Source organism: Haliotis rufescens, unplaced genomic scaffold (assembly GCF_023055435.1).
Source record: "Haliotis rufescens isolate VD_foot unplaced genomic scaffold, xgHalRufe1.0.p SCAF_15, whole genome shotgun sequence".
NCBI lineage: Eukaryota > Metazoa > Mollusca > Gastropoda > Lepetellida > Haliotidae > Haliotis > Haliotis rufescens.
Genome location: NW_025963835.1, coordinates 24,477,410 through 24,490,351, shown reverse-complemented (window position 1 = coordinate 24,490,351; position 12,942 = coordinate 24,477,410). Strand labels below are relative to the sequence as shown.

At 39.3% G+C, this 12,942-nt stretch overlaps 1 protein-coding gene across 3 annotated transcripts in view; it reads left to right on the top strand.

Annotated features, from left to right (window-relative positions):
* The window catches only part of LOC124150993 (spermidine synthase-like), a 58,403-nt gene extending 52,250 nt beyond the window's left edge, over positions 1–6,153 (top strand). For all 3 annotated transcript variants that reach the window (XM_046523211.2, XM_046523212.2, XM_046523213.2), the window contains 2 exons: positions 2,504–2,626; positions 5,412–6,153. In XM_046523211.2, the coding sequence (XP_046379167.2) occupies positions 2,504–2,626; positions 5,412–5,438 (150 nt within the window). In that variant the 3' untranslated portion in view covers positions 5,439–6,153. The remainder of the gene's footprint in view (positions 1–2,503; positions 2,627–5,411) is intronic.
* The last annotated feature ends 6,789 nt before the right edge of the window (positions 6,154–12,942 follow it).

Genomic DNA, 12,942 nt, shown 5'->3' with positions numbered 1-12,942 from the left:
TCCTAACAGCTGCTGTTGGAACCAACAGCATCGGTAACCGAACACATTCGGTCATAACCGTTAAATTCCACATTTCTCCAAACTACAACACTTACTGTCGCTACAACGTGCAAGTCCCGTGAAGATTCCGGGGTAGAATAGGTCTTCAGCAACCCATACTTACCGTAAAAGGCGACCATGCTTGTCGTAAAAGGCGACTAACGGGATCGGGTGGTCAGGCTCACTGACTTGGTTGATACATGTCATCGATTCCAATTGCGTGGATCGATGCTCATGATGTCAATCCCTGGATTGTCTGGTCCAGACTCGATTATTTTACAGACCACCGTCATATAGCTGGAATATTGCTGAGTGCGGCGTTAAACAACAAACAAACAAACAACATGCAAAACATGGCTGACAGTAGGAGAGAAGAGAAACAGGGAAGTGTTTCAACCAACACTTACTTCCAGTGAATGTAATTCTTATAAAGAAGTTTATTCACATTGAACGTAAATTATAATTTGCCTTCGATACAGATTGTTTATTTTTAGCAAAAAATGTATTTTGAGAGTATTAGAAGAAAACATGTCTCCAAATTTAGATAACAAATTCTGATGCATGTGAATACTAGTCGCCCAATGCCATGGATTTTATGCTTTATAGTCCAGACTTCGCGTCAGACAAACCAAAAGAAATTACTTCACTTGTTGCTTGTTTGTTTATCACCGCCATTATTAGCACACTGTTTTTCTGGAAAAGGTGTTGTCAATTAACTACGATTGGCTATTTACGGATACAGCCAAAGTTATTCTGCTGCATTTGGCAAGTTTCCCATTGCGGCTGTGCACATTTTCTGCTAACGACCGCTGTCAGATACGATGGTGTTTCTTTTTGTACGCATTATACATGCATTGGGTTCCAATACGCCTTCATTCTAAAACCATTCAACGTTTTTTATCCAAATAGATAGGAGGGCCTGAATAGGTCAGTTGGTAGAGATGTCTTTGTGGTGCCTAACGATGAAGATGTCTCTTGTTAGGTAAACAGCAGGTTGAACTTGTTTGTAAATTGTTTGTTGTTTAACACTGCACTGAGCAGTATTCGAGCTATATCTTGGCTGTCTGTAAATAATCAAGTCAGGACCATGCAATCAAGTGATTGATGTCATGAGCATCAATCTATCTGTTTAGTATGTATTTATTTATTTTTTCAGCCTTGTCTAGTTTCTTACAATACAGAGATGGTTTGATGGCAGGTGATGGTTTGATCACTTCTATGCTTCTCCTGGCCCTTCATTCAGAATCGTCCGTGAACAATCACATTTCTTCTCTGTATCAAGTTACTGTTTATTATCCCAGAATGCAATATTTTTTCTACAGAGCATGCTCAGTACTACGGATGTGATGTCATTTTGTTTTGAGGCAATCATTCTGTAAACTATCATTATATGGCTTGCGGCCCCCAAAGTATTTTCATTTTCACTCATACCTGCAGGGTATCACCCTTTCTACATATTTTCATTTTACCTTTTTAGATCTACCCGCAGGGTTCTAAATCATTTTCATATATATTTCAAATTTACTTATGCAACCGGCACGGCTGCCTTTTTATACTACTTACCTGCAGCGTAAGTTACCTTTCCAACACCGAGTCAGCCCCCGAATCTCTCATTCACCTGTTCTTATGATTCAACTTTTTTTTATCTCTTTCAGTAGTCATATGATGTCAGTCTCAGATAGTTATAGATGTACAAAATATTCAGTTGTTTTGCATAATGTGGTCCAGTGCTTGATATTGCTATGTCAAACATGCATGTTTAAACCCGTGAAGATTTGGGTGAGAATAGGTCTTCAGCAACCCATGCTTCTCCTAACATGTGACTAACAGAATTTGGTGGTCAGGCTTGCTGACTTGGGTGATGGAGGTCATCACATCCCAATTGCCTGGATCAATGCTCAATATGTCAATCACTGGATTGTCTGGTCCAGACACGATTATTTACAGACTGCCTTCATATAGCTGAAAAAGATTGATGGATGCGGCGTTTAACATTAAGCAACAAAACAAACAAAACAAACAAAACATGCATGTTTTGCTTCCTAAATTAAACCATGTAAACGTTAGGTGTGTTTTTGAGTTTTCTTTAAAAACATTTTTCTATCATATGCTGATAGACTGCAGGTTTCATTTTTGTCCTAACATTATGCTAACATTTTGTGCACTGAACATTGGTGTATTTGTTCAAAAGGCCCCCTTTGCATTGAGGTTAATGATGCACAACATCTTTATGAGTCATAAATTGTCGATGTGTTCTATGCCACTCTCCACACTAGGCTGGTTCAAGAACATCACAAAGCGTCAGTGTGCGTTATAATTGCATTTCCAGCCAACCGTTGACTGCACCACGCAAGCTGTGCATTCACACAACAGTTACATGCAGCTTGGTTTCACGCCTGTTCTGTTAAAGAAGCACAACCCTTGCTGTGACAAGTCAGTTCAAGTGTTTTGTTTTGTTGCACAGAGTCTGGACTTGAAGAAGCCCCAGCAGAACTTCACCTCCGATCAGCTGGACAGCATGGCTCTCAAGTACTACAGCCCCGAGATCCACCGCGCTGCCTTCGCCCTGCCCCACCATGCCAGAAAAGTAGGCCTTGTAACACCTCAGTATGCGTGTGCACCTGCTGCACAGTTGTACAGTTGGTAGTAAATATGCAGTTTGTCTTGGTAATAGGTTTCCACTGTTGCCCTGGTAACAAGTATGCACTGTTGACCAGGTTACAAGTTTGCACTGCTGCCAAGGTGGAAACTGGTTAATGTTTCTCCTGGTAACAAGTGTAAATAGTTGCCCTGGTAACATGTATGCGCTGTTGCCCAGGTTACAAGTTTGCACTGTTGCCCAGGTTACAAGTATTCACTGTTGCCCAGGTTACAAGTATGCACTGTTGCCCAGGTTACAAGTATGCACTGTTGCCCAGGTTACAAGTATGCGCTGTTACCCAGGTAACAAGTATGCACAGCTGCCATGGTGGAAACTGATTAACGTTTCTCCTGGTAACAAGTGTGAATTGTTGCCCTGGTAACAAGTATGCACTGCTGCCATGGTGGAAACTGGTTAATGTTTCTCCTGGTAACAAGTGTGAATTGCTAACAGGCATCCACCGTTGCCCTGTTAACAAGTATGCGCTTTTGCCCTTGTAGAAAGTATCCACTGTTGCCCTGGTAAGACATATGCCCTGTTGCCCTGGTAAGACATCTGCATTGTTGCCCTGGTAAGACATATGCACTGTTGCCCTGGTAAGACATATCCACTGTTGCCCTGGTAAGACATCGGCACTGTTGCCCTTAAACTGATACCATCCCTGTGCAGTTGTAAACTTTTTCTCAAGAAAGAGTTTATTCTTTGAAGAGTTAGCCATGTGTTTCTTGACAGGAAACAGCTGAAGGACATTAAGAGATTTTATGAACAAAATTCAACTCTCAGGCGGTATATATACCAGAGTTACAGATAAGCTGCGTATTTGCGTAAATATATCCCCCCAAAATATTCAAAACCCAATTACTTTCAATTAACATGCGTACAGAAATGCATGCATTAAATGAAAAACTAAAATGTATAAAAACAGCATGTGTACAACAGAGCTAATTTCCGAAACACAATTACGAGCTAATTTACATTCAGAATCAGGCCTATATTTAGAACCGTTATATACATCTGAAACATCATTTCAGTTTTTTGAAACCTTTAAATGTTAACTCATTTTTGGAAAAACCCAATAGAGATGAATGTATGAGTGAATAAACTATTGGTTACCCAATGAAAAATGTAATAACTGAAATAAAGTAGAAAAGGATAGCAAGGATATACCTATATAATATAGTAACATAAATTGCATCATTGTTCGAGTCACAAATAACAAGAATCAAGTACAGTTTTCACTTATATACAATAGTAGTTATTTGATTAAAAATAATTTCAAATGCTTTTGGCTACCAACACTATTGGCCTGACTTTATTGGCCCAAAAACTTTGAGGCCTGGCCGTACATAATGGATATGTAAAGGGATTTCTAGTGGAACTCAATGATGCCTATGCTTGACACTTTGGACAGGAACTTCGCTAATAAATGCCGAAACTATTTGAACAAATTTGGAACAGATTTCTACATAAAATTCACAAAGGAACAAAGTTCAACACTCCTCAGTTTTTTTAATTAAGATGATGGAACTTTGGGGACTGACCTATATTACAAAGACACAGACACGTATCAATTCCAAGGCTTTCATTCATGTCACCTTACCACACTAAGCATAGTATTCCATATTGTCTAGACAGGAGAGTATGTTCTATTGTGTCTAGGGGCGGTCGGGTAGCCTAGTGGTTAAAGCGTTCGCTCGTCACGCCGAAGACCCGAGCTCGATTCCCGACATGGGTACAATGTGTGAAGCCCATTTCTGGTGTCCCACGCCGTGATATTCCTGGAATATTGTTAAAAGCAGCATAAAACCATACTCACTTATTCAACTGAGTGATGTGGTGATTCACGCTGCTGCATGTAAAAGTAATTGAAGGATGATCTGTGCACATAAAAATGATAAGGCAATTTCTGCTATAAAAAATCTGAAAATTGTAATTATTTTATAGGTTATTATAAGTAATTATAAGTATTTTGGAAAAAAGGGAAGTACCCATGAATTTGCACAGCATGGAAACAGCGATTTACAGTTATGAACAAGCTTAATATTGACATGGATAAGTTGTTACAAAATAAAGAAAACAGGTTCATTAGTCTGTTTTTGCTGAAGTTAAATTCTTGAGTATAAAACGTCATGATTATTGGAGCTGTAAGTGCTCATCTTTAGAATGATAATAAAATGAAGCGGCATACATCATATAAGGTATGTTAGATTTACAGGAAGTGTAGCTAATGCAACAACAGACCGCCTACATGGTCTAGTGGTAGAGCGTCCGCCCGGAGATCGGAAGGTCCGGGGTTCGATCCCCAGCCGCATCATACCTAAAGACGTTAAAAGATGGTACTTGTTGTTACCCTGTCTAGCGCTCGGCGTCAAGGGGCTAAAACAAGGACTGGTTGGCTCGGAGTCAGTATACTGTGTCTGAGTGGGGTATTCATGTTAACCTGCCGCATAGTATCTCAGTGAGCTAGCACTATAAATCCGCATCAGTCCGGACTAGTACAAGCAGCCACACACACACGTGCATGCATGTCGCTATATAAGTGCAATAATCTTGGACGCGAGGTTAACCCATTTCACCTCACCTAATGCAACAACATCGTTGAAATATTAAAGCCTATCTCTCATCATTTCTGGGCCTCCATTACCCGCCATGTTTGGAACCTCGTTCAAAGAATAAGCACCCCGCGATGAGAGGAAATAGGGTATTTCATGTGATCTTTTGTTTCTTGCAGGCCCTGCAGGAAGTGCTTGACACATGAGGAACTTGGCACATCCCAGGAACCGGTTGCTATGGTGATTGAGCATACACATGTTGGTGTAATACTGCTTTAACAGCTTCGGCAAGGCATCACAATCCCACTGCAGCCATTTGTGCAACTTAATATTTCCCTTGCTTACATAAATGTTTACTAAATGTTTACTGAATATTTGTTTACTAAATGTTTCTTTTAGTGACACACATGTCTCACTTAATATAGAAATTAATTCTGGGGTTTTATTGAAGTTTTATTGATCATATGATGACAAGTGGGTGTGAGGCTCTTGTGATTTACTGCACAGCTATTTATTATGGTTGCCATGGAAATCCATAGCTGACTGTTCAGAATGTTCTAAAAGTGGTGCGATCATATGAGTTATTATGAACTGATATCTTTAATGCACATTGATATTATATGTTCAGTCCCATATATGTTCCCCAGGATAAGTGTATCATGGAATGAGTGTGTAATCTAGCTCTGTCCTGTGTCCATAATAAACCTATTCACACGATTGAGATGGCATCGTTAACAGAGCAAGTAAAAAAGCAGGAGGCGGATTTAGTGCAGTAAAAGCCTACTTTTCAAATGGTAATTACCGTATTTGACGTAATAAGCGCCCGGGGCGCTCTCAAAATTAGAAATAGGGAGCTTTTATTAGAATATTATTTTGAAAGAGTTGAAAGATAAATTTTGTGGTTTATGCTGACAGCCTGAAATGTTTATATATGAGAGATACATTTTTCAAGAATTTAAATGCCCATAATTAAGGGTGCATATAACACACAAGTATGTATTATACGCGAATAAATAAGTGTTGTGTACATTGATCAATCGGAAGGGGTGCTAATTGGTATTGTTCACTAGCCAATATGTTAGCAAATATCGCCGTGGGCGCTTATTAGAGCAGGGCGCTTATTACGTCGAATACGGTAAGTGTTGGCATATTGAGATGTTGGGACTTGAGATGAGGGTTAGTCAAGAATTGGAGGGGAGGAGGGGCAGATGCTCAGTACCAAAGGAAGTTCCTTAGTTTGATAAGGTCCATTATAGTTATTATACAGATTACCGAGAACTTGTGACTGAAATGAGTGAAAAACGTGTCTATCCTCATTCCTATGCAAGCTCATCTTCCCAAGGCAAGGGAGTTAACTGACTGTAAAAGTCCAGTTTCCAACCTTGCCGAACAAGCCTGCATTTCTGGAATTATATTTGGGCTGCACTAACAGGTCTATGCTTTGTCCAATCAAAACCATGTTACTACTCATAGGCCAGTTCGTAAACAACATGGCGAGTTTCGGTCTTTATGATTTGGAGAGCATGAGTACTGTCACCTTGGCATCCATAGATGTTTCTCAAATCTTTTCATGTTTTTAATCAAGCTGCTCAAGTGATATGATGCACTAAGTGAGGTAAGACTTGTTTATGGTTTTATTACAATAAAGATTTTTATTATCAATGAAATCTTCTTCACTGCCGCCATTTTGTTTGAAGCAAATGCAAGTGATATGAGAGATGGAATCTGATTGGTCAATAGGAGGGACATAGAAGGGACGTAACTTGTAATAGCCATTGGTGGCACTACGTTTCAGCCTAAGTATTCCAGCCTAGTTCAGCAAGCATGGAAACTGGACTTTTATAGTCAGTGGCGCCCTTTCCTCAGGAAGATGGTGCAAGCGGGGAGGATATTCACTTGGAGTTATGATAGTGTCAAGAATAGCATCATTCATTTGCCTGGTTAAATGGCCAGATCAAACACACTGCCAGAAGTACATGTACCATATTCAGTGCCTATGGAGGTAGAGGGTTCAGCAAGAAGGTTCGGGGTGTGTAGAGCAGGCTGTGTAGAGCAGGCTGGGGGACTGGGGGTGAGTGTTGTTGCATCTCACAATGAAGCTGGGATGAAGAATGGTGTTGTCCTGTGTCAGTTAGCAGCCACTGAAATCATCTGGAGAATTTTTCCAAGGTTCAGAATACCAGGGTTTCAGAAAATGTATTAGGCCTTTTAGAATATAACTACATCTTATGATTCACAGGGGGCGGTCGGGTAGCCTAGTGGTTAAAGCGTTCGCTCCGGGTTCGATTCCCGACATGGGTACAATGTGTGGAGCCCATTTCTGGTGTCCCCCGCCATGATATTGCTGAAATATTGCTAAAAGCGGCGTAAAACCATACTCACTCACTCACTCACTCACTCACTATGATTCACATTGGGTATTTGATTGTTTTATTTTGGTATTGAATATTTAACTCCCTTGGATCCAGTCTATTGGAATTTTTAAACCAATCAGTAGACATCTTACTGCTAATGATAATTCTGCTTAAAATGCTTTTTCTGGTAACTTCTAGTTTTCTTCTGTTCGTGTACTGCCCCAAATGTAACTGATGTCACCTAGCTCACAACAGCCATACAAGAGTCAGTTGTATATTGATGCAGGGTGATGCCTTCATTTGATCAGTAAACAAAGTAAAGATATTTATGTACGCAAGCTTAAAGGGCTACTTTGGGTGATTCCACACAGCATTGTTTTACTATTGGGTTTTATTATATTGTTCCAGCATATTTGTATGCAAGAAACTCCAAATTATTAGGGTTTTGGTGATTTATTATGCATATTTTAAGGAAATACACAGCTTATCTGGAGATCTGGAATACTTCTGGGTCAAATAGTCCTTTAGTTTGAGTAGTGTTAATCACTGTAACAATTTTCATACCCTCATTGCTTACCTTGTTCCATGATATGTGTATCGTTTGATCAAGTGATGTATTGATACAGTATTATAATAATACATTTATGTATCATTGAAATGTTGGTGCATTGTATAACTTTGTACCAGGATAATTGTATCTTTTGATCCAGTGATGTACGGATACAGTATAATACATCTATGTATCACTGCAATGTTGGTGCATTGTACAACTTTGTTCCAGAATAATTGTATCGTTTGATAAAGTGATGTATCGATACAGTATTATAATAATACATTTATGTATCATTGGAATGTTGGTGCATTGTATAACTTTGTACCAGGATAATTGTATCTTTTGATCCAGTGATGTACGGATACAGTATAATACATCTATGTATCACTGCAATGTAGGTGCATTGTACAACTTTGTTCCAGAATAATTGTATCGTTTGATCAAGTGATGTATCGATACAGTATTATAATAATAAATTTATGTATCATTGGAATGTTGGTGCATTGTATAACTTTGTACCAGGATAATTGTATCGTTTGATCCAGTGATGTACGGATACAGTATAATACATCTATGTATCACTGGAATGTTGGTGATTTGTATTACCTTGTTCAATGATATGTGTATCGTTTTATCAGATGATGTACCGATACAAGATGATACATGAATGTCAAAGTGGGACTAGTTGTAGAGTACTGTATGATTTGTAAAATGTTCAATGGTATATACAAAACCTATCTAGCAGCTGTTCAGTTGACATCTGTGAAGTACTTATTGGCACATCTATCATATTGTGCATTATATCATGACCTTACTATCGAGATAAACATCATATTGCATCAATATTACCATTAGGGGCTTGGATATTGGTGAAATTATATTCAGTGTTCTCTCTTAGCATCATAAAGCATTAGGGGGCACGGGTGGCCCAGTCGTCTAAGGCGCAGCAAATCACTGTGCAGAGTTGCGTCCCTTAGGCACGCCAGAAACCTATGATTGTGGGTTCGAATCCCCATAGACCCCGATTATGTTTCTAGGGTTGCCAGCACCACACCCGTGCTCGTGGGTTTCACTGAAGTGGTAAACGTCTGAGACCTGCATCACTTCGGGCTTTCCTCCCACATTAAGCTGACACGCCGTGATATAACTGGAATACTGTTAAAAGCGGCGTTAAATCCAACGCGCTCACTCACTCACTCACTCACTCACTCACTCACTCACTCACTACCATTGGTCCATTGTTTTCATTGTTTGCAAGAGGCCCGTAACACAGTGACGTCTTATCAGTACATAGTCAGAAACAATTGAAGATGTCATCCGTTGTTCTTAACATCATGACAAAAATATTATGTGACACTGCTCCAACAAGAGACAGGCCGACCAAAGAAAACCTGTAGAGAGCAACCAAACTATGGAATATGTGCCCACTTTAAATAGAATAGCCACACAAATTACAACAAGACACAATCCCCATGTCGTATGTCATGATTGAGTATGGGAGTTACGGACGTCTTAGCGCTACGATTGTCGTATGTCATGGTTGAGTATGGGAGTTACGGATGTCTTAGCGCTACGATTGTCGTATGTCATGGTTGAGTATGCAAGTTATGGACGTCTAGTGCTACCATTGTCGTATGTCATGGTTGAGTATGGGAGTTATGGACGTCTTAGTGATACAGCTGTCGTATTTCATAGTTGAGTATGTGAGTTATGGACATCTTAGGGCTACGACTGTCGTATGTCATTGTTGAGTATTGGAGCTATTGATGTCTTAGCGATATGACAGTTGTATATCATAATTGAGCATGGATGTAACAGACGTCTTAGCACTATGACTGTCGTTTGTCATAGTTGAGTATGGGAGTTACAGACGTCTTAGCGCTACGACTGTCGTATGTCATAGTTGAGAATGGGAGTTCAGGACGTCTTAGTGTTATGACAGTTGTGTGTCATAGTTAAGTATGGAAGTTACAGACATCTTTAAAGCTACGACTGTCGTATGTCACAGTCGAGTATGGGACTTACGGTTGTCCTAGTGCTAAGATGTCTTTATGGAACTGGGCTGTGGCTCTATAACAATAATAATAATAATAATGTGCATATTTATAATGCACCAAATCAACACCCTTGGGCATGCTCAAAATTCTACATTCTACCCCGGTCAATGAATCAGTGTGCACTCGATTTTCATTCTCATTCCCCTGAGGAGTATACAATCATGAGGTGGAATACCGAGTGAAATGCTGTTTACCAAATGTGATAGTTGGAATGTTTTGAAGATGGTCTGGTTTGTGACATATCCCTGTGCAGATGTCCAGACATCAATGTTATTCAATTCAGATCTTTCACTCCTTTACATTGCCTCTCTGCATGAAGATCTGACAACACATTCATGGGAGATCTAGTCAGGTGAACCTTCTAATCAGCCTATCTATGTTAAGGAAGCATCCAGAACAGCATATTTCAATTCCTGATCTCGAAAAAATGAACTTAAAGGACCAGTTCCAAGTATTAATAATAAAGGCAGTGCCTATAATATTGTGAATATTTTATACGCCCTGTTGTTTCTGAGAGCCATGACATCTACACTGAAATGGAAGTACCATCAAATGAATGTTTGTGTTCTGTATGAATATTGTTTTGTTAAAATCGATTTTTCTGAATTCATGTGGCGAAGATCGACAAATAGCAGAATTGGTTTAGAAATCTGAGATCCGCTCAAGAACACACACATCCTGCATTTAGATTTGGCAGTCTACGTTTTCTCAGGGTTTAGATGACACGACCTTCCATGAAAGTATCTTCTGGTCTTCATGCACTGACGTATCGTAAAGATATTGAGTGTTAATGGTTTATAACATGAGCAATCTCATTAAAATCAGATCATAGTTCTCGCTACCGCTAAACAAAGATCTGAGAATACCCCATAACACGTCACGTCAGACCCACCTTGCGCGAACTTTGACTGACCAATGGAATGACTGACAAGAAGTCGACTAAACCAATCAGAAGGCAGATTTCTTGTGCTTTACAGCACTAATTTCAAATTGGCGACTTCGCTTGGGAACATATTTTGACAAATTCTCGATTAAAAATTTGAAACCTGAACAAAAGAACATTCTGGGATGGCTAATAGATGGTCTAGTTTGTATGGATTGTCGTTAAGCCCGTAACTATCGTTCGGAATACCTTGTGTTAAGGTTTTCGAGGTTGCATGATTAGAAATCACATTCCGACTGTCACTTTCATGATCTGGTAAGCGATGCTCTGATTGGTCGGATTAAAGGACATTCTGACGTAACCCCTAATGGGATGTCCTCTTTGTTTAGCGGTAGCGAGAACTAGGATCCGATTTTAATGAGATTGTAACATGAGAGATCTTTGGAATAATTGTTCATGCAATGTCAGCAAAACATGCCTGCATGTTTATGTTGTATAACTCTTGTTATGGATTTTTCTCAAACTGCTTTTAACATTGTTGACCTGTTGAGATGTAAGGCGTATGATTTGGTCGAAAAATTTGAAGCTTGCCGACTGCGTGTCATGATATATGCTCTGTTATTTTGTGATTTACAAATGTATTTTATTTCAATTTTTAAGGCAATACCCTTTTAGCTGTTTAAGATGTGTGTAAATTTACCTGTATTCTCACTGTTGTGACAAGTACATCGTCATGATGTAGGAGTTTGTGTTGTTGGGTTTCTTGTTGCTATGTTCATAATAATCAGCGAGATTTCTCATACACTTTTGTTTCATATCTGTTTCCGATATGTTTTCACTGTGAAAAATATGCGACCATTTTTATACATTGTCTTCGTTAAAACAATTGATTTAATGGTTTTTTTTTCAATTTTGAATACAGCAGTTGGTACTGTTTACAATTTTGAATAATGACTGTGTCCATATGCCTATTGTACGGAGATAATTAAACAATAAAAATCATCCATATTTATCGTTGTACCAGCCTTTGAATATTTTCCAGATGAACTCCTTAATTGTCCAGGGCCCCGTTCCACAAAGCGATCTTAGGGCTAAGTTGATTGTAACTCACTAAGTATGCGATCTTAAATTTTTGTTACGATCAGCCGCCCGTTCCACAAAGCAATCCTAACTAAGAGAGTTGTAAGTTAAGATCAAAATGCTAAGTTGCTCCGGACCAACTTAGGATTGCTAAAATCGATCTTAAATATTGTACCATAACAACAAAGATGGCGACTTTTATTATGGTGTGCAAGGAAATGCGTCGTCTGCTAAACATGACCAAGGGAGGCCACTCCAAGGGAAAATTTCGTATCTTTATGGCTGAAGATTCCGATCTTTGTTAAGTTACAATCACCCTAAGATTGCTTTGTGGAACGGGGCCCAGGGCATTGTGGTAAATAACTTGCCACCACAGATTCGTTTTGAGTCTGGTTTGAATGACACGATGCTACAAGTAACCATCAAATCAAATTATACAGTTTTGTCAAGGATGCGACCATATCACTGGAATTGATTTGGGCTTGTCTCCACGACAAGTGGGAATGCATGGTAGCAAAAGGACTTCTCTTCCTTGCCTTAATACTCAGGATACCATCTTTTCCAACATAAGGTTAATTTAGAAATTCTTCTGATTATTTTCGGGGGAGCCTTGTGGTTAACGCACTCCCTCGTCATACTGAAGACCTGGGTTTGATTCCCTCATTGGTACCATATGTGAAGCCCAATTCTCTGATTTTGCTGGAATATTGCTAGAAGTCAATAAAACCTCACCCACTCACTCACTCTGATTCTTTGCATCACATTTACTTTTACTAGGTCTGT